Genomic DNA, 27,918 nt, shown 5'->3' with positions numbered 1-27,918 from the left:
TCTCTTATTTGTATAGCTACTCCAGCTTTATTTTGGTTTCCATTTGCATGGGATATCTTTTTCTATCTCTTCACTTTCAGTCTGTGTGTGTTCTTACACCTGAAGTCTCTTGTAGGCAGCATATACATGGGTCTTATTTTTGAAATCCATTCAGTCACTCTGTGTCTTTCAATTGGAGATTTTTTTTTTTTTTGTATTATAGGCTTCTTTATAAATGTTTTAAAAAGTTTTTTTATAATGGTGACATTGGTTAATGGAATCCAGTAAGTTTCAGGTGCTACTTTATTTCCTATCCAAAATAATGTGAAATAATGTTGAAATATTACCTGAATTGCTTCTAGCTCTATTGTAGCTTGAGTATAGTACTTTGGACTTTTCAGCAGAGTCGGACATGTAAGCTCTTGTGCGAAAGGGCAGGATGGACACAGGAATTGGTCTATAACCTATATCTAAGCTGTGTGGCTATACCAAGTGTCCACTAAGGGTATAGGAGAGAAGAGGAAATGTTGTAACTTCTTACCTTTTCATTATGAGATCCTGTACCACATTTGAGGTATTATAAAATTATGTTGAAATATTGAAAATGTCAGCAGCTTATAAGGAATGATACTATGAACACCATTGTATCTACCTCCCATTTTTAAGAAATAAAACATTAACTACCAAGTGAAATTTCCCTCCCTTCCATAGAGCGAGAACCAGTTTACGCATTTGGTGTTTATTGTGCCTATACACTTCATTATATGTATTTTACACATGTAGGTAACTAAATAATATATATTGTTTTACATGGTTTAAACCTGAAGTAGTGTCAAACAGTATATATTCCTCTGTGATGATTTTTTAGTCATACATGTGATTTTTACTCATACATACACATACATTTTCTTAATTTGCTCACACTGCTATATAATATAATTGATTACGTAACTGTATCAAAATTTATCATCTTGATGAGGAACATTTGAGTGTTTCCCATTGTTTTCTATAGTAGTTTAGTAAACAAGGGTATTAAGAACATTCCTATAAATACATCATTGTATACATTTGAGAATTTCTTCAGGGTATCAAATAGTGGAATTTACTAGATTGTGAGGGTTGTATTTATTTTCATTTTTACATGATACTGCTACTTTCTTCTCAGAATGATGGTAACTCATTATATTCCCACCAACACAGGAAAGTCTGTTTGTTTATATCTGTACTTGGTATTACATTTTTTATTTATAGTATCTCATTGTGATTACTAAGGAGTTTGAGCATCTTATGTCTTGGCCCTTAGTGATTCTGTTTTGTGAATTTCTCTTCGTATCTTTGCACACAATTTTTATTATATTATGCATGTTTTTTATTGATTTGTAGGGGTTATTTATATATTTGTTTACTAACTCCTTGTCAGTTATGTGAATCAAATATTTTCCTCAATTTTTTAATATGAGTAAAAGAAAAAAATTTTTGTTCTCACTGACACAGCTGGCAGACATTTTACATTTTCACCTTTTCAAAGATTACATTCATTTACTTGAAATATGTGACAAGCACTCTTTCATTCCACAATAAGCCTAAACCAAATCCAGGCCACGTGCCCATTTCTGTCACCTCTTGTAGCCTGTACCTTCAGAGACATTAATCAAGGGGCCTAAAGTGAGACAGGGCAGCCACACCATGATTTTCAAGTTGCAGAGGGATGACACACTAACCTGAGCGCTCTGCAGGATACAGAAAACCCCCTTTAGACCATTCGGGTTGATCCCTAATAAAGCCTGAACTACTTTTAAGAGCAACAGAGCCAAAGAAACCTGTAAGCCTTAGAATAGATTGTTCTCCCTCAGTCGAGATTTTCAGACAGGGGTAACAAACCATCACAGGCTTGGAAATTTTAAATTTTACTGTAGTTAAATTATCAGTCTTTTCTTCACTAGTTTGTACATTTGTGTATTAAGGAATCCTCTCCTATCTCAAAGTCATGAAAGCATTCTTATGTTATTCTAATTTACAAAGTTATGCTTTTTCACATTTGTTTGTAATTCATTTGGAATTTGTTTTTCTCCTTTGTTTTTTAACAGCTTTATTGACATGTCATTTATAGACCATAAGCTCACCCATTTGAAATGTAATAATAATTCAGTGTTTTTAGCATGTCTGTAGAGTTGTGCAACCATCACCATAATCTATTTTAGAGTATCTCATTATCCCAAAAAGAAACCTTGTATGCATTAGCAGTCATTCTCTACACCCTAATGCCCCCTAGTGTTAAGCAGACACTTAATCTACTTTCTTGCTTATTCTGGACATTTCATACAAACAGAATCAAATAATATATGGTCTTTTATGACTGACTTCTTTCACTGAGCATAATGGTTTTTAGGTTCATCTATGTTGTAGCATGTATCAGTACTTTATTTCTTATTATGACTTAATAATATAAAAAACTTATGTAAGACTAAACTTTTAGTTTCAGAACTTCTGAGTGGGGTTAAATTTCCATATTAGGGATTCTGGGAAGATGACAGCAATGATAGAATAGTTTACTAATCTCTCTATGACTTTCTCATAAAAAACAAATACGATAGGAAAAGCAAAAACTCAGGAACAATATTTACAAGACAGTTAGTTGACCGTGTTTCCCTACAAACCCTCACCAGTAAATTAGGGTCAAACCACCAACATCTCCAAGCCATGTGTTATTATCTATGTAGAAAGAAGAAGGAAGCAATGGAACATCAGATCAATCTGAGAATTGGAAAATAGCCAAAAAGAACTGGAAAGCTTGGTCCAGTTTAAGAATACCAGCTGAAAAAAAAGAAAAAAAATACTAGCTGAAACTGGGAGGGGTTTTGCAAGCACTGATAATGGGCGAATGAAATTGGTCATAAAGTCTTCAGAGACTGAAGTGCCTTCGTGAAACTGTTACCAATCCTCACAGTGAGAAGGAACTGAGAATACAATTGATTATTCCCCGAAAGATACAAAGGAAAGAGATGGTCCAGATAAAAGTGATGGAGAAGAACAGAGCCAAGATATTTTAGAAAACAAAGAAATATATTTTCAAAAACTTATGAAAACAAAAGGAGGAAGTTTTAGAGTATGAAGTTAGAATAGTTATTCTAGGCCGAGTCTCCTTTAAAAGTTCAGGAAAATGAATTTCATTTAAATATCAGCAATATGAAATTATTGTTGTCAAATCTTATACAAAGTTTCTAAGAAAAATGAAACTCAGGATAGCATCCCTACAGACAGTGAAAGCATACCAGAAAGACATGTCCACAAAAAAGATGAAAACCATTGGATATTAAAATAAAAGGCAAGACATAAGATATTGTAAACAGAACAAGACATTTCCATGAGACCAAGTTTCCATAAGAGAAAAAATTTAAATTAGGTGGTAGAGCTTAATAAAGTATTAGAAGTGAAAGACTATGTTAGAAAAGACATACTGGGAAGAACACAAGAGAAAATAAGCATAACAGTAATACCTTAGAGAAAGACATTGAAAAGAGAAAAGTCGTTAAAAAGGATAAGAGGTATAAAAAATTTGATAGAAATTGACATACTGAAAACAGGCAAAGATCCAACATATGTATAATAGGAGTCCCCAAAGAAGAAAAATCAATAGCAAGGGAACAGAACAGATACTAAATTTAATTAAAAACAGATTTGGAACTCCATTTTGAAGGAGTACAGCACATACCTGAGAACATTGACACAGTAAAATTATTGGACTTTTAAAAGAAAAAAAATAATCTTTCAGACATGCAGGCAAAAGTCACAAAGTCTCTCATGAGGAAAATAAAATCAGATTATTATACTTTTCTGCAATAACAATTTATGAAATGATAATGAGAGAATTTATGAGAACACTTATGGCATTTCATCTTTAAGATAAGAAACATGAACCCAAGGTTTCATATATAACCAAACTGAGTTTCAAGTATAAAAGTCACAAACTATTACTAGTGTGCTAGAACTTGAAAGATATTGTTCTTATTAGCCATGCCTGAGGAATTTACTAGAGAACAAGTTTCAGAGAATCACAATGACTAGAGAGACATTAACATAAAGACTTATGGTTAGCATCACACATTACAGAACCAAGACAAAATGAGTCTTAAAAAAAGAGGTTTGTAAAGAGGTAGGTATGAGAATGGAGAGGTCATATACAAAGCATTTTAAAAACTATTTTCAGTTATCATATTGGTGATGTAGTATTGGCATTATTTGGAGACTATAATGTGGGGAAAAAAGCAAATGAATAAATGTGTGTTATTCTAGTTTTGTCATAATCTGTGTCCTTGAAAACCATGATTCTCAGCATAGAAGATGGAAGATAGAAATGACTCAGATTAGGGGATGTACATGTGTATAGGGTTGACAGGACAAGAGTTGGTATCCAAGATAGAGAAAATAAGCTAAGCATTTAATTCTAGGTCTCTTAAAAAGGAGAATAAATAACTCCTCTTACTCAGGTAAGAACCAGGAAGAAGAGGACCAAGAAGAAGAAATTAACAGTATTAAAAAAAGTTATAAAGTGAAAACAAAATACAGATTTGGTCAATAAAATCAGTTAATAGTCAATTAGAAAATCTAAAAAAAGAAATACAAAATATTAGAAATAATAAAATGAATAATTTTTAAGAATATTATAAGCAGGTCTGCCTATAAATTTGAAAATCTAGGAGAATTAGATGATTTTTTTATGGACAGGTTTTATCAAACACATAAAGAACAGGAAATTTCTGTTTAAATTATTTCTGAGTACAGAAAAGAAATGACTGAAAGCACCTCATTTTACTTAATGAAAAGGATAAACGTTAGTACCAAAGCCTCGCAACACCAGATAGCCACATAATCTTCAGTATGACCCTCCATATCCTTTGTTATATGGGCCCTTTTATCTTCTAGCTTCTGATTCAGTTTGGAAATGGGGAGTGTTGGCAGGAATTGGAGAAAGGAAGGAGACCAAAATTTAGGTATTTATTCCCCTGGCTTATTCCCTGTATATAGGTGCCTTGGTCTGGCTCTCACTCTTCTGAAAGTCCCAGTACTTCCTTCCAGGACTATGGATGGATGATAAGAGATCTGTTGTCACAAGGCTGGGTTTTGCATTATCGTTTGTGATTCTTGCCTCATCCACAGCTTTGGAAATAGTCCGCTTGTAAATAAACCTTTCTTAAATTAACCTCACTTGAGTGGGATATCTCCTTTCTGTAGACCCTTTTTGATGCAATAGATGAGTTTAGGATTTTGCATTTGTAGAAAATATGAAATTAAAGATGTGCTAGGTTTGACTGTTAAGAAAATGTGTAGTATGGAAAATTCTGTACGGAAAAATATATTACAAAGTTAAGAAAAACAGCAAATTTATAAACATTAAAAGTGTTGAGACTAGGGGTTTATGTTATTTGATTATTATTTGTTTATTATATTAGTACAGTAAGCCCTCACTTAACATTGTTGATAGGTTCTGCAACTTTAAATGAAATGACATATAGTGAAACCAGTTTTACCATAGGCTAATTGATATAAACAGGAGTTGCAGTGTCATCTCATCCAATGTTATAGATTTGAACAAAATGATGCTGAAGGAAATAATGTTATTTGAGAACCCGCTGTATTGTATCTATGTTAAATTTCCTGAATGTGACCATTGAATTGTGGTTATATAGAAGAATGCCCTCGTTAGAGATATGCTTCAATGTTTAGGGATGAAGTGTCATGGTAACTAACTCTCAAATGGGCCAGCAAAAGACGTGTGTGTGTGTGTGTGTGTGTGTGTGTGTGTGTGTGTGTGTGTGTGAGAGAGAGAGAGAGAGAGACACACACACAAAGTAAATGTGTTAAAATAATAAAATAATAATTAGTTCATCTTCGTTAAGGTATATGGTTATTCATTTTAATATTCTTGCAACTTTTTGTGGCTTTGAAAATTTCAAAATAAAAAGTTAGGGAAAATTGAAAACAAAAAATGAAATTATATGGATAAAGCATTTTATTGAACTAATAAAATACCAGCATTTGAACAAGCAAATCATTGAAGGAGAAATACAGAAAATCCTGGCAGCCTGGCAGTATCTGTGATTCCTTAGTATCTATGATTTTAAATCACAGTATTTTTATTTAATGAACTAAATATAATGAGATAATAGAAGTGAGTGAAGTTATATGTACAAAGCATGTACATTGAAACATCGTTAATAGTAGCAAAAACTATTTGAATGTCATTAGTTGAGGTTTGCTTTTATACACAGTAGAATACTATTTAAACTGTTTAATACAGCAGTTAATATATTGATATAGAATGATATCCCTGATTGTAAAAAGCAGGTTAGAGAAAAATATATATAATACTGCCCCATTTAAAATAAAATAATTATTGTAGGTATAATTTTACAAATACCAACATTATATAAGTTTTGGAAACCTGGTTGGGAGAGTGTCAGAAAGGTAGGATAATTATGGTGGAGGGGGACTACTTTATTTTCTCTTTGGATTTTTTATTTTAAAGAAATAAAGATCATATATTAGAAACTAGAACTTTCATTTTAAAAGTTTCTGCAACCATTTTTTCTTTAAAATACTTTCACATATGCTGCTTTATTAGTTTAGTCTTAGTGAGTTGTAAAAAAAAAATTCGTTAACTCATTTTGCTCTTGTATATTCTGTTTTCAGAGCAGTGGAAAGAGCTCAGTGCTAGAAAGCCTAGTGGGAAGGGACCTGCTTCCCAGAGGCACTGGTATTGTCACCCGGAGACCTCTCATTCTGCAGCTAGTCCATGTTTCACCTGAAGATAAACGAAAAACAACAGGAGAAGAAAATGGTAAATTCTAGAATTGGAATAAAAATGATTATTTTTGGTCAAATCTTAAAAAGGTATGAATTGATTAGTCAGAAATTAATGGCTGTAGGAAAATCAGAAGTCCTGTGAAGAGAATTGGAATGCATCTTTTCTCATGTAAAAGAGTAAATTTTTGTTTTGAGGACCATGGATAAACTTTTTGGCAATTCAGCTTAGTAAACTGTTGATAATGCTATCGTATGGAGGATTTAGTGAGATACTCTGCATAGAGGAATCAGTTAATTTTAAAGAAAAAGTTTTTGTGCTTTTGGAGTGTTTTAAACTATTTTCCCTAGTGTTTAAAACAGTGTTCTTGATTTAGAAATTAAATAATTTAGATTCTAGTGTAAAAACTTTAAGATTAAAATGACTTTGATTTTCAGCATAGCAATTTAATCTCACCTTCCCTTTTCTGGTCTTATCAATGTGCTTGCTAAGTTAGAATCCTTTTTCCCTGTACTCTAAGAAGAATATTATTATTAGAAAGAATTTTGATATATTTACTTTTTTTTTATTTTACTATTCTTCTTTTGCTAAGGCTTACTTACATAGCACGTACTATTTTGATTTTTAAGATCTCCCTCCCCTGAATAGTAAACATGGATTATTAAAGTAAAATATGCACCATCCTTTATCTAACTTCTTTGATTACACTGAAGATATCTTAAGAAATGCTGTATGTGTTCATCAGCTTATTTTAAATTGCTTAATAAATATGCATCCTATATTAATCTTTTATATTGGCGAAGTTTGAAATGTTGAATAGGCATAATATATTTAATCTTCCGTTTTTTAAGTTCAGTGTTTGGTTCAGACTTTCTTATTTATAAAAGTCTATGAAATAGCTCTAATTGTTAAATGACATTTACAACAGAGTGCCCTGTTTGCTTTTCATCTGCAGAGATCTGTTTTCAGTGCAGTTTCATTCTGCTTATATTCTGATTTAAGGTGATAGTGTTGATGAAATTAAAGTTACTTTAATTTCTGTATCTAATTTTTTTTTCTTCACTGATTATAAGAACATTGGTGGTGGTTGGTTTTTGTTAGTTTTTTGCGGGGGAGGGTGGAGGGAGAACGGGGGCAGACCTGTCATGAGCATCCACAATGATTGTAGAAAGTTAATTGCTGAAGCAAGTTAATGAAGTCGTAGATGTTAACAAGTAATTTTTGGGATAGACTTCCAGATGATATGTAAGAATCTTTTAATTGTATTGGGTAGCCTCTTGGTATATTATCGATTACTTTGCATTTCTATGTTTATGATTAAAATTCTTGACCTTGAATTTAATCATTTTGCACTGATTTATGACCCAGCTTCAAATATATAGAATAACTTTAAAAATTTTATTCCCATGAAATAATTTCATCAAATTTGCTAAATACCTTAAAATTAGACTTTAAGAAACTGTATGACATTCATTAGCTGTCTTTATTCTTAACTTTCTATTTTCTTCAGTCACCTTGAAATGGGCAGATGATACCTTGCCTCTCAGAAACTATTTGCAAATGTGGGTCGTTTTTAGAAAAGGATGTACATTTCAGCTATAGAAGTGTCAGTTTCTCGCTCTTTGCTTATATGTCCACTATGTTCTGTTTACGTCTCCTCTTGGTGGTTGGTCATTAAATCTGCATATCTTTGCCTGTATATATACATATATATATATATATTCCAAGCTTAGTGCTTATTTTTTATATATTAAAAAAAAAAAAAAACCTCAGTTAAAATGACATCTTAGCTACCCAGAACATGAGATTTCATAAATTTTGAGTACTAAATTTCATGTGTCTTATTAATAAGTAAGATAGTTCCTAGTTACTCCTCAGCGCCTCTTTATCATCTAGATAAACAATTCTACCTAATCATAAATCATTCTAACCCGGAGGAAATTAGAACAATGAAGCGGAAAAACATTTAATTAATCAGAAGAGTATCAACTAACTACCTGACAACCTGACAACCACTGTGGAGAAAGGGAGAAAAACAATCAGAAGAACTTCAAAAAAAGAAAAGATTAGATTCTAATCATTTTTTACAGGGCTTATAGCCTGAGGGCTTTGTTATGTAACAAAGGCCTAAGATACCAATAATAGGTTAATTTAAGAGGAATGTATTTTAAGGTGTCATGGAGTAATACAATCCATTTTAGATATAGGTCTGTCAAAACTGGCTTAAAAGATTTTAATAATATATATAATTTATTTATCAGGAAAATTTACTTAATGTGAGATCATTCTGACAAATATATAGGATTATTGAGGTGTCAGTATATAGATTTATAGTATTTTTCATCTTGTCCCCCACTTATGCCAACGTAAAGAATTTTCTGATGAAATCTTAATAAATTTAAACTATTTTAGAGTGGGATGGTGTTTTAGCGTGAACTTTGAACTCCACGATTATCAGTCATATGTTTGTAAGATTTCCTTTCAGACAAAATCCAAAAGTACCCTGCTAATTAAAAACCAAATTGTTTCTGTGGTGTTCCATTAAATTCAATATATATTTCGAAGAACATAATCCCTTATAAAGCTCAATCTTAGCAAATAGGGTAAATACTTGTATATAGTTATTTGCTTTTAGAGTTTTGAAAGATGTCTTTGGTATGTTTTTGTAGATTCTTTCTGGCCAGGCAATTTATCTTTTTCCATAGTCAGTTATCAAATATCTCAGGCAAATTTTTGAATAGCAAATTATTTTTGATCCATTTTGTGTTAAAATTAGAAACCAAGGGTGACAAAATTAGTTGAATGGAAAATAAAAATAAATGATGGCACACAACATGCTTCATTTGTATCATTTACAATATTATATACATCCCTCTAATTAGAACTAATTAATTATAATGGAAAGTATACTAGTTGTAAATTTTGAATATTTGAATGCTACATGCATTTGAAATGTGTTTAGGTTTATGCACATTTTTTAAAAAAGGGTTCATATTAGGGATAAGCACTAAACTTATCATTATGTGCTGTTTCTCTTTAACTGCAGACCCTGCTACATGGAAAAACTCAAGACACCTTTCTAAAGGTTTCTTTTATCCATTTGTTTTTGGCCCTTTTTCTATTGTGCCTGCATGTGTGCTTATGTACTCTTCCAGGCTGTGTGCATTTTTTTATTTGCGTAGCCACATTGATTGTTGCAGGTTTTAGTGGTTCTTGTTGGCATTTCATCAGAATGCCCGCTTCTTTTGGTGGTGAATGTAATTTATTTTTATTTTAAAAAACATGCTTGTGAAGCTAGACATTTTTATATAAGGTGAATTCTAAACATCCCTTTGGTATATAGTACTTGCCTCTGTGAGTTCCGTTCACCTATATTACTCCAGTCCTCCAATGAGACTTCTTGGAAGAAGGTACTAAGCTTCAAGTAGGTGAGCATTTTACTTGTAAAAAGAATCCAGTTTTATTTACCTTTATTCCTCCAAAGACATGATCCACTTTTCCTTCAATAAATATTTGAATATCTTAGTCATTTTTATTTTGATTTCAGTTGGCTGATATGCATTACTCATAAATTCAGTCATTAAGATATTTAAAACTCTGAATTTGGTAAAAGCAGAATAGCTTTATCTTGGGGGAGGCAAAATTAGTGTACCTTTCTACAATTAAACATTTTTTGCTTGCTTTCTAAGTTTTGTTGCATATATTTTCCTTTTTCAGCAAGTGCAGACCAACTATTGGAAACTAATGGAGAGTAGTGACTACATACAGTTCATATGCTAGGGTTCCCCCACTGCCGCCTATTTCATTCCTTTCCAACTATCATTCCTGAGGGAAAACAGTCTCGCTCCTGGGGGAAGAAAATCACCTTGAAAGTGCATATAAATGACAATACCTTTACACTACTAGAGAGCTCTTTAAAGGCACAACAAATTGTGACTTTAGGCATCCAATAGGAAACCAAATTAAAAAAAAAAAAACACGATGGAAAAGTTAGCCGTTTCATTCACATATTGCAGATTTTTACCTTGAGTTATGTGTGTAAATATGTTTTTTGCATTACTCAGTAAGATTCTTAATTTTTCTTCTTTTAAGCCATTAGGCTTAAGTGACTACTTTCATTAGATAAACTACTTTATGTGTAAAATATTTAAAAATAAAGTATGTTTTTTACTATAACATATTAAAATAAAATTTTATTCACAAAAATCTAGATTTCAAATGGTGTGGAGACCTGTGAGCAACTCAATCTGAAATTTGTCATGTTTTTGAAATACATGATAAAATTTTAAAACATGAAAATAAAATTTAGCAGATCTTAAAATACTCATTAATTTGTAGTTACCGGCAAAATAGGAACAAATAATATTGTGTTGCCTTTTTAAATCCCTAACTAAAGATAAAAAGTAATTTCCATAGTTTGCTGAAATAAAAATATGGAGCTTTTCTTTTTCCAGGGGTTGAAGCAGAAGAATGGGGTAAATTTCTTCACACCAAAAATAAGGTAATGACATAAGAATATCTGAAGAAATAGCATGTTGAAAAAAAATTTTGTACAAGTAGTTGATAATTTAGCTTCTTATCATTGGCAATGTGGCATACTATCTCTAGGCAACTGCTCTTTATAAAATAAACCTTATCTTGGTAACATTTCTGACCACTGTAGTTTATTTGGAAACACCTTAAGTTGAGCCCTAGTCTCTCTGATTTGGAGATTTTTCTTTTAAAATTTTTTTTAAATTTTATTTTAAAATTATAGTTGATGTACAGTATCGTGTTAGTTTCACATGTACAACATAGTGATTAGACATTTCTATACAAAGTGATAACTACAATCAGTCTATTACCCATCTGGCACCATACTTAGTTTACAGTATTATTTGACTGTATTCACTATGCTATATTTTATATCCCTGTGACTATTATTATGTGGAGAGTCTTAACTGCTGTGGGATCAGGCAACTTTGAAAAGCTAATATAAACTTTATGAATCCTTGGCTTAGAATTTGTTTACTAATTCTCTGAGCAAATCCATAGACATTCTTGAAATTTATCAACCCCCCCATTTAAGAATTTTTTATCTTAATTTTGAATATCCTGCTTTTTGTTTCAATTTTTAGCTTTACACGGATTTCGATGAAATTCGACAAGAAATTGAAAATGAAACAGAAAGGATTTCAGGAAGTAATAAGGTAGGCATCTTTTTAGAGTTAGGAAGTGGGAACATAAGTAAATTTATCATTGAGAATATTCTGTATATAATATGTGGTGAGCATTATAAATTCATAATTACAGTCTTTAATGGAGTATTCTCACAAATATATGAAAACTTAAAATCCTTTTGTTTCTTAGAGCTCTTATATGTTATCAGATATTTCACTTAGATGTTTAATCTTGATCTAGTGACATACATACCACTTGATTATATAATTTTTCTATTTACTACTGCTACCGTGTTGTCTTTTTCTGATGGATTGATTGTATTTAATTTAGGAAACATTATGTAACTTATGAGGTACATATATTTAGAGGAGCTCTTTTTCTCACCTGTGTAAGGCTAAGTTTACTTATGAATGTAAAGAAAGAAATTAAATATTTTTATTTCAGCAAATATGAAAAGTGCAGTTGACCCTTGAACAGCACAGCAGTTGTAGGGTCACTGACTGACTACCTTCACAGTGGAATATCTGCACATAACTTCACTTGGTCCTCTGCATTCATAGATTCCCAGCTGAGGAGTTGACCCCTGAAAAACATGGGTTTGAACTGTGTAAATGAATTGAACTGTGCAGGGCAATTGAAAAAAATCCATTTGTGAGTGGAACCAGGCAGTTCAAACCTGTGTTGTTCAAGAGTCAACTGTAATGTTAACAACTGAATTATTTTCTTCTAAGATTGTGAGAATTTAAGATAAATTAGGTATCTGAGATAACCATTTATCTCGACATCAGGCACTGTCAAACTGCCTCCATTAAATGTTTGTTTTTTCTTTCTCCTTTATTCTTATTGCCCTTTTTGTTTTTACATCTATTCTAGTATTATCCAGAGGCACATTTAATCCCATGAGTAGGCACTAGCCTAATAATAATATTCAGCAAATATTTATTGAGCCCTTTAACCTGCCAGATACTGTGCTGGGGAGGTTATTTCCTGACAAAAAGGCATTTTTGGAGCCAGGTTAATTTTTCATGCCTATCCAGGTTATTTGTCTCTTTTAATGATTGACTAAATTTTGTTCATTATTGAATTCTAGGCTGCTACTATTTTATACTTACTTGAATTTCTAATAATTGTGTTGTATAGAAGAGATAGAAAAAGTAACAGGAAACTAGATTAGCTTGTCTTCATTCCTGTAATTATATCAGGGATAATTTTGACTTTTGGGATGTCATTAATTATAACACCAGTCTGAATTATCTCTCCTGTGATCCCCATAGATTTACTGAACTCAGGAATTGGTGGTAATTATACATAGTACTAGAATTTAGAGCGGATGTGATTGACGATTCAGAAAGGAAAGATTTTAATTACACTAAAGTGAATGTCATGAAAGATCTGAGTTCATATGCATACAAGGTGTTTCATTTATAGTGGGGATATGCTGTACTTACCTACCAAGTTTTCTCATCCACAGTGTCCAAAAGTCTCCTACCCCCAAATCTATGAAAAATCTTTCCTAAGTCATGTTTGAAATGAAGTAAATTGTCCTTTATCTTAAAGAAGTAATTTTATATGTGTAAATATGTAAATGATTTCATATGCCTAACATAAAACGTTGTAGGATTTAAAATATCTGTGAGATTGGAGTTGTAAAAGCTTTTGGACAAAACTTTGTATTGGTTATAAAAGAATACCTGAGAATCGTACAGCCAAGGTAGATATACTGAATATCAACAATAATGACTTTAGAACATAGGAGTTTTTAGAAATAGAAAAGTAGTTTAGAGTAATCTAACATAGCAAATGAAATTGAATATAGAGAACTCAGAGTAAAGGATGTTCCCCAAAACTTTTTGGTAAGTTTGAATTTTCAGTGGAATAATGAAGGAAGATATGAGGTGGATAAATAGAGGAAAGGACATTTTAAAGGATAAAGAAGGACATGTAAAAAGACAAGTTTTGAACATTTTGTAAATGTCTTTTACATATAGCTGACTTGACTAAAATTTGTAGAGGGCCAGTAGTGAAGAGGAATGAGCTGAAGGGAGAGAAGATATGGGTATCTCTCACTATCCAGATTCTTTTTGTTTGAATTTAGGGATCTGGAGATCCAGATAAATTTTCTGAGTAATCTTTCAATATGTACTCTTGCCACTTGATAATCAAAGATTAGGAAGCAAATTGATTTAGATAACTTGCTGCTTTACCTCACTCTCTGAACTCAAGAACCTCATAAGTTGGGATAGTGATACATTATTCTTTTGTTCAGCACTAAGTCTATTAAACAATTTAAGAAATACTGCTTAGAACCAAGAGAAAAGAAGGCGAAATAATACAGGAGAAATAAATGGTGCATATTAATGGTATAGGGTTGATAGGATTAACCTACTATATGCCTGGCTGCCTTACATTCCCAGGTTTTGTGTTTTACCAGGTTTTGATTGATGAAATGTTTTAGGGATTTAATTTATATTTAAAAGCACCTAATGTCTGTCTACTTGATATGAAGTTTATTTTAGCTTTTTGTATTTTGTTGAAATTTTAATGTGATTTTAATATCTTTAAAACTTATTTTTAGGGAGTAAGCCCTGAACCAATTCATCTTAAGATTTTTTCACCCAACGTTGTCAATCTGACACTTGTGGATTTGCCAGGAATGACCAAGGTAAAGAAGAGTTGTTACTCATTGTGGATTTGGTCATATTTGTTTTCACTTGAACAAATGTGGTTTTTCCTTAATCTCATTTGAGAATAATCAGCTTTTTTTCCTTTTTTTTTTTTTTTTTTTTTTTTTGCAATCAACTTGATCAATTAGCAGCATTTGAAGTAGTTGAGCCCTCCCTTCTCTTTGAAGCACTTTCTTTACTTGGCTTCGAGGATGCCATACTCAATAGGTTTATCTCCTGTCTCACTGGCCCACCACTCCTTAAAGTCTCTGTCACTTTTTCTTATCTTCCCAGTGTCTAAGCAGTGAGTGCCCAGAGCTTGGTTTTTGGACCTCTTGTCAGGGAGGTACAGTTAGCTCCTTGATGATTTCATCCAATCCTAAGGCTTTAAATACATGAGTGACTGTATGCTGACAGTATTCAAGTATGCCCAGACTTGTATATCCATTTCCAGAAATGTATACCCAACTATCTACTTGACATACACACTTTAAAGTCTAATAGGTATTTCAAACTTAACATATGAAATACCACATTCCTGGCATATCTATCCTTCAAGTTGACTTGATCCTTCTATAGTCATCTCCATCTCAATAATTTTAACTATCAAAAAAAGCTCTGTTCTACATGTTGTTTAGCCAAAAAGTTCGTAGTCATCCTTGATACTTATCCCACACCCTACTTCTTCTGTTAGCAAATCCTCTTGGCTCTCCCTACCTTTAAAATATATCTAGAACCTTGTTATGTCTCACACATTCATCTACACACATTCGTATCTACTATCCTGATCTCGCCACTATCATCTCAGTCGGATTACTGAGATAGTCTCCTAACAGGTCTTCCTCTTAATCTATTCTTAACTAAGCAGCCTGGGTGATGCTACTGAAGTGAAAATTACATTGTGTTATTCCTTGGCTCAAAATCTCTCCAGTAGCTTCCCATTCCATTCAGAGTCAAAGCTTAAATTCCTAAAGAGATCTAAATTATCTATTTCATCTATTCCTATTACTCTTCTCCTAACTTCTGCTCCAAGTCTTCTGCACTTATTCATTCTACTGGAATGTTCTTCCCCAGATATCTGCATGTATCTTTCCCTTATCTCCTTCAGTTTCTGGTCATTCTCTCAAATGTCATTATCTGAGTGAGGTTTTCCCTGATTACTTAAGAGCACAATGCAATCTCAAATAATAATTTAAAAGTATAATCTTCTCTAATCATTCAGTAGTATCCTGTTCTGCTTTCTTTTTCCATAGCCCTACTACTACCTAGATACTATGTTTACTTGTTTATTATCTGCTTTTCATTACTAAAATACAACCTCTATGAAGGCAGGAATTGTGTTTTTTTAAATTCACAACTCTGATATAATCTGGCATGTAGAACAGTGTGTGGAATACAGTAGGCTGCCAATAAATACTTGCTAATTGAATGAAAGAATGAATTTGTCTGTAGATGCTTAACATTGACCAATCCTTAACATGGTAAACTTGGTGTTTGCAAGAGTTATACTTTGCGACTTTCATTTATTACCAGATTCATATATACTACTGTAGTGTATAATTTCTACATTTTAACTATCTGTAAATGGAGTAATACTTAAAATCTGTGTATTACATGTGGGTAGGGGAAAGCTGAGTTGATTTTTATTACTAGTTCCTTGCTCATCTCTGTTTGGTTCAGGTGCCTGTAGGCGATCAACCTAAGGATATTGAGCTTCAAATTAGAGAGCTCATTCTGCGGTTCATCAGCAATCCGAATTCCATTATCCTTGCCGTCACTGCTGCTAACACAGATATGGCAACATCAGAGGCACTTAAAATTTCAAGAGAGGTAGATCCAGATGGTAAGGACATGTGTTAATATTTAATGAGCTGCTTGGTTAGTAATGGTAAATCCACCCTCAAGAAAGGAATTGTTATTTTTAAAAGAAATAGTTCTAGCTTTACAGATTTAAAAAATAATGTTTTCCTATTTTGCTTATAGTTTCAAATAGAAGTTCTAATAGAAAATAAAATTTTAATAGATAAGCTGTTACACAGGCCAGGCAAAAATACTTCACCATAATGTCCATATTTGTAATGGTTACCTAATGATTTAAAAATAATAATGTGGCTTTGCAAAATGAGTTTTTTGTTTTGTATAAATAAAATGATTTAGATTTTTGAATAGCTGACTTCCAAGAATAATTAACTCACATAGTAGATAATTATTGTAGATCATTATGTTTTAGTAGATAATTATGGTATCTACATTTTGCAGAGGTGGAAAACATTTAGACATGCTTAAGGCAGAGGAGATTCTTAGAAATAAAGGTAAAATCATTCTATGTAACATTTATAACCCCAAGGATTTATACTGTGGGTCAGTGTATGATACTTGACTAATGCTGTAGTGTGCATCTCTTAGTACATATAAAATGCTAGCTTGTAAGAGAGTAATTGTTATTATTGCTAATAAATGTATGCTTTGCTCCATACAGGAGCCAGTTTTTTTAATCCGAATATTTGAAGGGTCTCTGGGCTCTGTCATACTTCTTTTTTCCTGCTTTGAGAATTTCAGATAAAAATTTGGTAGGAAATGTTAGTGCTAAAAAGACTGATAAATTGAAATGCCCATAAACAGGGTCATTAAATTTTTTTTATTAAGTTTTTAAGAAATTTGTACTGTATGAGTAACTAATGTTCATTTTAGTTAGCTTAAAAGATAAACTATCAAAAGGTTTATTTAAATTTTATTTTTATTTAAACTGTTAAGCATTAATTCTATTTTGTATGTATTCTATTTTAAAGAGACATTTGAGCCATAAATATGATCACACTTTTGATCTAGTAATCTTAATATAGCGATATACTGTAAGGAAATAATCCAATCCAGTATTATAGTATCAAAACATTAGAATCAACCAAATACATGGCCCACCGTAGGAATGATTAAGTAAATTAAGGTAATAGAATATGAAATCACTAAAAAAGATGATTTTGTAGATTTGACGCAGTATAGAAAAATGCTTATAATTGATGCCAGATGTAAAATTAGACAAGATGCAGAGCAGCTGGAACTTTCATATATTGCTGGTAGGAATGTTTTAGCTACTTTTGGAGTTTGTCACTTAAAAAGTTAAATCAGCTCTTCTACTCCTAGGTTTTTACCCATGTTAAATGAAAACCTATATTCATATGAAAACCTGTATGCAAATGTATATAGTAGCTTTATCCATAGTCTCCTAAAACTGAAAGCAACCCAGATGTTTTTCAAATGAGGAATGAATAGCCAAAACAAAATATATCCATACTATGGAACATTATTCAGCAATAAAAAGGAATGAACAATTGACATAAGAAACAATATAAATGACTGTCAGATGTATTATGCCATATGAAAGAAGCCAGATTGAAAATGTTATATATATAATTCCATTTATATAACATTCTGGAAAAAGCAAAGTTAGGATGGAAAATGAGTTTGATTGGGTGGTACAAAAAAATTTGGGGACTGTTTTGTCTTGAGGTGGTAGTAACATAACTCTTTGCATTTGTCAAAACTCAGAACTGTGTACCAGGAACAAGTAAATTTAAATTTTAAAATGCTTATTAAAAAGTTATCCTTGAGAACTAATAAAAAAATTATATGTGAAAAATTTTAAATGTACATGATAATTAAAATTAGGTTTTTAAAGTATTTGTAAACAAAGGTTAGAAAAGCATTACTAAAATGATGACAAGAGGTAATGTTAGGATTATACATGAGGATTTTCCTTTATTAATACTTAATAGCTTTACTTCATTTTGTTTTCTTTTTTGCATTTACCAGGTCGCAGAACCCTAGCTGTAATCACTAAACTTGATCTCATGGATGCGGGAACTGATGCTATGGATGTATTAATGGGAAGGGTTATACCAGTCAAACTTGGAATAATTGGAGTAGTTAACAGGTTAGCAATCAGGAAGGGGATAAGAATTGCAGCATTCTCATTTCAAAGCAAATCTGAATTTTAAAATCAGTCAGACCGTGATAGTTTCCCTATTTGTCCCCCTTTTATTATAATCTAGGTGTTGCTAAAGAATTCATTGCTCTAAAGGGATAAAGATTTGTGATAGCCTCTGGTAGATGTTTTTAATGGAAAATATTTATAAAGTAAGCAGTGCCATGAAGTGGAAGGAAATTTATTACTAGGCTTGAAAAATTCCTGCCTATTTTATGTAGGAAGAGGACCCTTGATAAGGGGGAAAAGTATGTAATTTGCACCCAATCAAGAAAGAGTACGTTAAAATGGTAGGACTCTTAATAGATTGGTTTAATGCCTAGAATTATTGATCCTATGTAATTGTCGGGATGTGACTTGGAGAAATTTTGTTAAAAGTATCCTAATTATAAATAGCTGATGTTCAAATTTTCGAACAGGAAACTAATTACTATTGAGTGTCTAATTGTGTTTTAGACACTCTACTATGAGCATTTGGCAAATGGTATCTCTTTGAAATCTTACAACAGCCCTGTGAGGTAGGTATTGATGTCAATTTTATAATCAGAAAACTCAAGTTATACATTTACCAAGGTCATGTGGCTGGTGAAGGCAGAGCTGGATTCAGATGAAGATTCTTTTAGTTTAAAGCATTTATAAGTCAGAAGCACTAAATTTATCATGAGATGTGGCCTCTAGTCCTATTTTATCCACAAACTAGATACAGCGTGGGTTTAAATGACACCTAACATCTTTAGGTCTTCGACCTTTTAAAAATGAAGATGTTTTTACTAAGTGATATCTAAGATTCATTATAGTTGTCTCCTTTTATTCATATGTCCTCCTACCTCACCTGTACTCCAACTTTCTACATTCTATTGCCCTTTTCAGGCAAGCAGGTGGTATAAAATTGTTAGTTGTATTTGTAGATGACTGCTCTTCAAGTTAACTTAATTTTTTTTTTTTTGGTGGAAATTATTTGCATGCCCATGCATAAAATACAGAGTTTATTAAGACATACTTACATTTTTTTCACCAGTCTGTCCATGTTAAAGAGTACTGCTTTTGACTGTAGTTAATGATAATGATGAGGTCAAAACTATTTAGGCTTTACTTATAAGTCACATAGTTTGAATCTTGGCTGAACTACTTAATGTGTGATCTTTGGTAAATTGGTTAATCTCCCTGAGCTTTAGTTCCTTTGCTGTAAAATGGAATAATACCTATCACATAGAATTATTGTGAGAATTAAATAAAACAGTCCATGTCAGGCATTATGAACTGTGCTTGGTGCTGCTATCATCATCATCATGTTTTAGACTACTATCATCATTATCACCGTCATCATCAAAGGTACATAGAGATCCACAGCTGACTTCAGCTGAACAGATTTGTTATTTTTCAATTTTAGGAGCCAGCTAGATATTAACAATAAGAAGAGCGTAACTGATTCAATCCGTGATGAATATGCTTTCCTTCAAAAGAAATACCCATCTCTGGCTAATAGAAATGGAACAAAGTATCTTGCTAGGACTCTAAACAGGTAACATTTTTTACCTCTTGGAAAATGAGATGGTTTGGGTTTGTAAATAGGCGTCTGAGACCTTTCATTTTCAGTTGCTTATATTTTCATAATGTTCTCGCATGTACATACAACTTTTTGTTTCTTATACAGTAGCTTCTTGTAATGTAGATGACAGTTTTTATTGGGATGATTGGCATTAAACCATCGTGCCATTTGGAATGCTAAAGTGAATTTTAAAATGTCTTATGACATTCTCGATAGTCAATTTTCCTTTGATGATAGAACTAGATGGATTACTGAATTTCCATTTTGGTTTTCAGGAACTGAATTTATGATTTCTATATAATCTATTCTTAATTTAGCATGTCTTGTATTTCTGTTCATGAAAATAAGCTGTATACCTCAAATTCTGAATACTCACAGGTAGTAGAGGGACTGACTGGAAGACCTTTCTAGGTAATTTATAAATGACTGAAGTGAAAGCTGTTTTCTCTTACTTTTGTCTTATTCCTTAAATAAATAAAAGCCTGGTGACTTGGATCTTATTAAGATTTTCACTATGCTGAGTACCTTTTGTAAAAGTAAGTCAGGAACCAAACTTGTGTAGGTAAAATTGGATTGAGTAGCTTACTTTTTTGAGGCAACTGAAATAATTTAAAATAATTTTTTTCAATTTGGTTTTCTAACAATTGCTACAATTCGATGGGTTGAAAGCAAATTTAAAAAGCGTTAACCAAGACAGCTTCCTTCTTGTCATTTTTTTTAAATTTAAGTATTTACTTTTAGTCTAAAATTGTATCATTTCCTCCCAAGACAAATTATTTGACAGATTTTCCCAGTTATTTTTATTTTAAAAATTTGACCTGTTAGGGTCTTCAGAATACACTTCAGAATACATACATTTACTTTCAAACCCTTCCTTTCTAACTTTTCTTAGGTTACTGATGCATCACATCAGAGACTGCTTACCAGAGTTGAAAACAAGAATAAATGTTTTAGCTGCTCAGTATCAGTCTCTTCTAAATAGCTATGGTGAACCTGTGGATGATAAAAGTGCTACTTTACTTCAGCTTATTACCAAATTTGCTACAGAATACTGTAACACTATTGAAGGAACTGCAAAATACATTGAAACTTCAGAGCTGTAAGTAAGAAGTTTCTCTTATTTATTTGGTGCCTGGATTGATAGATTACTTTTATCTTGTTACAGTAAGAAAAGATACCTCAAGATTATCTAATTGTGATTTATTACGTGTAAAATAGGAATGTCATTTTGTAGAAGTGATAGAATGATATGTGTTAAAAGTGCTTTTAAACTATGTCTAGTAAAAATTTCAGTTTTATTACAAGACTTCAGTAAACATTTTAAAATGATTAGTAATTTAACTTTTAAAATGCTTATTAAATACACACAGTGTAATTGTTTATAAAGAATATGGTAATATAGATAAGAAAAAAGAATAAAGCATAAGGACAAAATTACTCTTAATTCCATCATACAAAAACAATCCTGGCTGACTTTAGCATTAACCTGTTTTTCTCTGCATCTGTAAAACATAAATGCACCTGTTATTACAATTTTTAAAAACCAGGTGCTATAAATGCTATTTTGGAATCATTACAATTTTTAAAAATCAGGGGTGCTATAAATGCTATTTTGGAATCATTTCTTTAAATCAACATGTCACAAATAATTACTATTAATTGTACATTTGTATTATCAATCTTAAAATTTACATAATATTTTTTTAGATATACTATCATTTGTTGAACTATACTATTGATAGTTGGTATAAGTTATACACAAATAAAAACAATGTTATGATGGACTGTCTTTAGAGCATGTATTCAAGTAAATCCCTAGGACAGATTCCTAGAAACAGATTACTAGATCACAGAATATAGCATCCTCATATTCTCTTATTATTGCCACACGATTAATAGATTGTATTGTTTTACTATTAGCAATATATAAGAATGTGTGTTTCTCTAAACTCTCACTTTAAAAATATTTTCATTTTGAAATAATTATAGACTTTCAGGAAGTTGCAAATGAGTGTACAGGCAAGTCCTGTTGACCCTTCACCCTGTCTCTCCCAGTGTTGCCATCCTGCATAACTGTAGTACAATAACAAAATAAGAAAGTGGGCATTGGTACAACCCACAGAGCTTATTAAGATTTCACCAATTATATATGTACTTATGTTGTGTGTATAGTTCTATGTACTTTTGTGTGACCTAGGTGGCCTTTTATGTGATCTAACTCCATAAAGAGATAGAGTATTTAATCAACTAATTATTGAATGGTTATTATATGTATGGTATAATGAGAGAAAGGTTACTAAAATGAACCTTTAAAGAGTTTAGTGGGTAAGGTAAGGCAGGTCAAGGCAAGATTGGGTGGCAAAAAGGAGTACAATCAAGTATTTTTATTTACATACTTGTTAAATATAAACACAGCCAGAAAAGTACATTTACCATTTATAGAGTCTGATAAATAGTTAATAAAGGAGATATTTGTGCAGTTACTTAATCAAGCCTTTAGAACACTGAAGAGGGACCATTTACATTTCTTTTTTTTCTTCCAAATATTCCCTTTTATTATTTATTTATTTATTTAAATTAAGTTTATTGGTGTAACATTGGTTAATACAGTTATATAATTTTCAGGTGTACATTATAATTTGACATCTGTATATTCTGTTGTGTGTTTACCAACCAAACCCATTTACATTTCTTTCAGGGATTAGGAAAGCTCCTTAGTTAAGAATGCATTTGGATTGGGCTCTGGGTAGAATGCTATTTTAGCTTTTGGAAGAACAAAGAATATTCTTGGATGTATTTGGAGAATAACATGTATAGGGATGGGACCTAACAGTAGGAAAAGTGTCAAAGAACAATATTGTGGATAGTTGAGTATTTTCCAAATTTAGAGAACTTCCTACTATAAAAAATAAAAATCTTGGTCACAGTAGTATCTGTTTTAGAAGGATAATTCAGGAGAGGGAAAGGGTGGAGGCAGAGACCAATTACTGGTAATTTTAATCATTTTTAAGTGTATAATTCAGTGGCATCAATTACATTCACAGTATTGTATAACTATCAAATAGTATCTATTTCCAAAATTTTTCATCACCTCAACAGAAACTCTGTATCCATTTAAGTAATAGCTCCTTATTCTCCCCTCCCCCAGCTCTTGGTGACCTCTCATTTACTTCCTCTATGAATATGCTTATTCTAGATATTTCATATAAAGGGAATTGTACAATATTTGTCCTTTTGTGTCTGGCTTATTTCCTTTAGCATAATATTAGGCTAGTACCTTTTGCTTAGGCTACAGTAACAAAGTAGTGAATAGTGATGTGAAAATAGAAAGGGCTGATTTGGGGAGACCTAAAGGCATTTGTAAAATTCACTGGTCTTGAATCAAAAAATAAAAGATAACACCAAGGTTTCTAGTCATTAAAATAAGAAACACAAGGCCCAGAGATTTAATTTGTTTAAAGCAGGAGTTTGCAAATCATAGCCCATTGGTTAAGAATGATTTTTAAATTTTGCATTTTTAAATGATTGAAAAAGTTTTTCAATGAAGAAAATTAAAATTTTAGGATGCATAAATTTTATTGGAACACAGCTGTGTTTGTTTAGATATTGTCTGTAGCTGCTTTTGTGCTCAGCGGCAGAGTTGAGTAGTTGTGACAGATTTTTGTGGCCTGAAAAGCCTAAAATATTTAGTATCTGGCCCTTTATAGAAAAAGTTTGCCAATCTCTCTACTCTAGATTATAAACAAACAGAAATAAATGCTGTTTCTTGTCCTTAGAGAGTTGAAGAAAACTAGGGCAGAGATAAAATGTTTAGTAGTTTTTAGAACTGATGTTTCCTGACAGAAGAGTGTGTGTGTGTGTGTGTGTGTGTGTGTGTGTGTGTGTGTGTAAGAGAGAGAGAAAAAATACCATTCATGGGATGAGTGCTTTCCCCATTTAAAAAAATATAGAAACTGGTTCAAAATGGAATTGAAGACATATGGAAATGGGAATGGTCTAAATGTAAGTTATTACATTTAGTTATTACATTCTGAGATTTTCTCAGAAGACGAAAGAAGCTTAAAGCTTATAGAAAGACTTATAACTTGTAGCTTCTTTCCCTTTTAGTAATATTAGAAACCATATACTTCATTGCCTTTCAGATGCGGTGGTGCTAGAATCTGTTATATATTCCATGAGACTTTTGGGCGAACCTTAGAATCGGTTGACCCACTAGGTGGCCTTAACACTATTGACATTTTGACTGCCATTAGAAATGCTACTGTGAGTATGCTTAATTCAGAATTTTTTGAAATGAGGTTAAACCTCTCTTTTTTAAACCTATTTTGTACAGTTTGTTATTTTTCTCTCATTGAAAATTAGGAAGCACTTTTCATGAAAAATACCAAAATGTGATTTATTTTAACCTTTGGAAAGAACTAAAATTATATGTAGCTATAAGTGCTCACAATTTTTTAGGGTCCTCGTCCAGCTTTGTTTGTGCCTGAAGTTTCATTTGAGTTACTGGTCAAGCGGCAGATCAAACGTCTGGAAGAGCCTAGCCTCCGTTGTGTGGAACTGGTTCATGAGGAAATGCAAAGGATCATTCAGCACTGTAGCAATTACAGTACACAGGTAACTGGAGAGTGTAACAGGTTTCAGAGTAAGTAGTAAAAGACATGAGGTGGCAGTCTCATGTTAGGTTTCTTAACTTTTAAGATGAGCTGAAAGTTGAAATCTGCAGTTCCACAATCTAAAAGTGATTTTAAAAGTGTACTTAAATGTAGCTTTCAAATCTAATTCAATATTTCAGTGATTATTTATTTTTCCTTTAAACCAAATTGTTTTATTTTCCTTTTGTCACATATAGGAGTTGTTGCGGTTTCCTAAACTCCATGATGCCATAGTTGAAGTGGTGACTTGTCTTCTTCGTAAACGGTTGCCAGTTACAAATGAAATGGTGAGCTGTTATTTCATAAATCATCACTGTAATCACTATTCATAGAAATTTTTTATACAGCATTATGATTAGAGATTAGGCATAATGTTTCCTAGTGTTTTGAGAAGAAAAATGAGTTCGTCTTATTTTAAAGGAAACTTCAATAATTCTGATACAAAGTATATTTTTCTTCATATTTAATGTTTGCCTGTAGCCACAGGTTTTCATGAGAATGGAATTATTCTTGAGGATTGTGAATAGCTTTGCTCTGTTATGTGTTATGTACCACCACCAATCTAATAGAAAATTAGTTTTATCTTTAGCCCCAGGGTCTATTCAAATGAAATTCCAATGCTCAGTGTCCATAGCAAGCATACCCTCCAGACTGAGATGAGTAAGAACATAGTCTGATCTCAGATTCCAGCCACTGATATCACAGAAGCACTGGAATTTCATTTGAATAGATCCTTTACACCTGGTTCTGGACTTTTTAATGCTGTTGTGATACCTGAGTTTTTCAGGACAGTGCAAACAAAATAATTTTAATATCTTGGAGAAATTAATTTTAACTTTCCTTTTCAATTACTGTCCCATTAGGATTTTGAACCACATGTAATATTTAAATTAGGTGCTTCACAATTAAGGTTAATCAGTCATCACTTCAGGTCTTTCATAAATAAAGTAAACACCTTTTATCTGATTATGAAATATTATTGTTGAAACTGACCTAAAACTTGGACACGGATAGTGGATGATCTGAGGTTTTAATATCAAAGTTGCATAAAGCCTTGGAACTTGAGGGAAAAAAGTTATATACCTTAAACAAATCTAACAATATTTTTAGCTACCTTAATGTCACCTCCCTCCACCCTAGAAGTGCATTCTTAGATGCTGAATTAGAAGTAATTCAGAAGATAGAGCAAATTATATTTGGCATAAGATTTTTCAGTTTGGGTATAATTATCAAATATTTTTAGGTGTCAGTTTCCTGTGTTGTCTTATTTTAGAATTATCTATATAATAAGTTGTAATATTAGGTTACATATTTTTGTACATAGCCTAATTTTATTTTTTTCCAGGTCCATAACTTAGTGGCAATTGAATTGGCTTATATCAACACAAAACATCCAGACTTTGCTGATGCTTGTGGGCTAATGAACAATAATATAGAGGTAAATACAATTCAAATTGTCTTTTAGAAAACTGTTGTAACTCAGTCATATCAAATATATAGAGCATTGGGTAACTGTAGAATATATATGTATTAAGTTGTCTGTTTTATGCTAGGAAATATGCCAAGGGCATTATATTGTTTTCTTAAATTCTCAAAACCATCTGGAGGCATTATTCTCATTTTCTGCTTATGAAACTAAGAGAATCTGAGATTCACTGATTTAGAGTTGAAGACTTTCTGGCTCTATTTCAGTAACTATTGCAGTTTATTCAGGTTGAAGTGCGTAAAACAAAATGAATGTTAAAATTGTCTTCCTTTGGCTTTGAAAGTTGTGAAGGAAACATTTCAAGAATGACCTAAATTATAGCAAATTTGGAAAGGCAGAATACTCCTTTTACTGGTACCAGGGTGGCTGCATTTTAAGGATTTTTCTACTTGAGGTTAATGTTGCAAGTTGCCTAAGATCACAGACAGAGCCAAGGCTGGAGAATAGAGCAATTTATCTGGACACTATTTTTTTCTCTGCCACTTTTATTCAAGAAGAGTAAATTTGTCTGCTGCTCTTTAATTTGGTAAGACTTCAGAGTCCTGTATCAGATTTCCTCTTAATGCTTATGGATGGAAAGAATATTGTAAACATGGAATTTGGGAGCTGGAAGGGACCCTGGGTTATTGACTTCAGCCCTTTGGTTAACTAACAGATGAAGAACCTGAGGCCCAGAGACGATTACAGCTGTTACTTTAGTGCTTATTTTGCTGGGCACTGTTGGAGGAAACAAGCACCTTTAACAGGTACAGGGAACTATTTGTTAGCTATATAGCTGAGGTGACTCCTATTATCAGAAAAAATTCTAAAATGCACATGAGTAAAACACTCAGAAAGTAAACTGGATTATAAGTGTGTTAAAAATTAGCATGTAGACAGTCTTCAGATTAGGATTTAGTTCTTGTGACATTGAAACCAACTTCATGGAAAATTTGTGCCTGGCACCATTATTTTAATTACTTGCAAGGTCATTTATATTTCAGATCAAAGTTTTTTACAAATGAGTATGTCTGGTTTTAATGACTATGCCAAAAACATAGTCATTAAAACCAGACACACTCATTTAATACAACAACTTTATGAGGGTAGACAGTGTTAACAGACTGGGAAACCAAGGCTTGGAAAGAGTTGGTGACCTGTGTGTAACAGATTAATACCAGTGAATAAAGCAAGGAAGCCAGAACTGCCAGGCTCCAGGGCCAGCTAAGGTCCTAACTGGTTGGTAACAGATGAGGGTGAGAATTTCTAGTCTTTGGATTCATTCCCCTGCCTTTTACGTTGTGTCCCTCTTCAAAATGTACATTTTAACATGTTAACTTTTTATTCTGTAGTTAAAATCTATATGTTTTTATCATCTGCTATATTTTTTTTATCACTGGGTTACCGCCCATGAACAAATGAAAATGACTCAAATTTTGGTAAGAAAATTTTATTAACCATAAAACATCATTGTGAAGCTTTGTTAATTTAAAGCTTTTTGCAAGTTCGAAAGTGCTCATGAAATGCTTTCTGCTTAGGAACAGTTTTAATATTTAATCTAAATGCTTTTCTACTGCATTTGATGCTGCCTCCGAGAGAGCTGTTATTAACCACCTACATTCTCTTGTATTTTCGTAGTCATTCACCTATTGTGGTGCTTCACATA

At 32.2% G+C, this 27,918-nt stretch overlaps 2 protein-coding genes across 9 annotated transcripts in view; one reads left to right on the top strand and one right to left on the bottom strand.

Moving 5' to 3' along the window:
- DNM1L (dynamin 1 like) overlaps window positions 1–27,918 on the top strand; it is a 39,774-nt gene that overhangs the window by 6,564 nt on the left and 5,292 nt on the right. For 4 of the 8 annotated variants that reach the window (XM_036236663.1, XM_036236662.1, XM_036236659.1 and 1 more), the window contains exons 2-14: window positions 6,670–6,817; window positions 9,828–9,866; window positions 11,236–11,282; window positions 11,899–11,970; window positions 14,517–14,603; window positions 16,285–16,447; window positions 18,415–18,535; window positions 19,977–20,108; window positions 21,028–21,234; window positions 24,278–24,398; window positions 24,594–24,749; window positions 24,985–25,074; window positions 26,133–26,225. In XM_036236663.1, coding sequence (XP_036092556.1) covers window positions 6,670–6,817; window positions 9,828–9,866; window positions 11,236–11,282; window positions 11,899–11,970; window positions 14,517–14,603; window positions 16,285–16,447; window positions 18,415–18,535; window positions 19,977–20,108; window positions 21,028–21,234; window positions 24,278–24,398; window positions 24,594–24,749; window positions 24,985–25,074; window positions 26,133–26,225 — 1,476 coding nt within the window. The remainder of the gene's footprint in view (window positions 1–6,669; window positions 6,818–9,827; window positions 9,867–11,235; window positions 11,283–11,898; window positions 11,971–14,516; window positions 14,604–16,284; window positions 16,448–18,414; window positions 18,536–19,976; window positions 20,109–21,027; window positions 21,235–24,277; window positions 24,399–24,593; window positions 24,750–24,984; window positions 25,075–26,132; window positions 26,226–27,918) is intronic. The other 4 variants (XM_036236664.1, XM_036236665.1, XM_036236661.1 and 1 more) reach the window with 1 other exon arrangement.
- YARS2 (tyrosyl-tRNA synthetase 2) overlaps window positions 5,972–27,918 on the bottom strand; it is a 40,120-nt gene continuing 18,173 nt past the window's right edge. The window contains exon 6 of the transcript XR_004955643.1: window positions 5,972–12,524. The gene's annotated coding sequence lies outside the window, so the exon portion shown is untranslated. The remainder of the gene's footprint in view (window positions 12,525–27,918) is intronic.

This window comes from Rousettus aegyptiacus, unplaced genomic scaffold, assembly GCF_014176215.1.
Source record: "Rousettus aegyptiacus isolate mRouAeg1 unplaced genomic scaffold, mRouAeg1.p scaffold_m13_p_2, whole genome shotgun sequence".
Classification (NCBI taxonomy): Eukaryota; Metazoa; Chordata; class Mammalia; order Chiroptera; family Pteropodidae; genus Rousettus; species Rousettus aegyptiacus.
The sequence above is the reverse complement of the archived record's forward strand: the minus strand, read 5'-3'. Positions and strand labels throughout refer to the sequence as shown.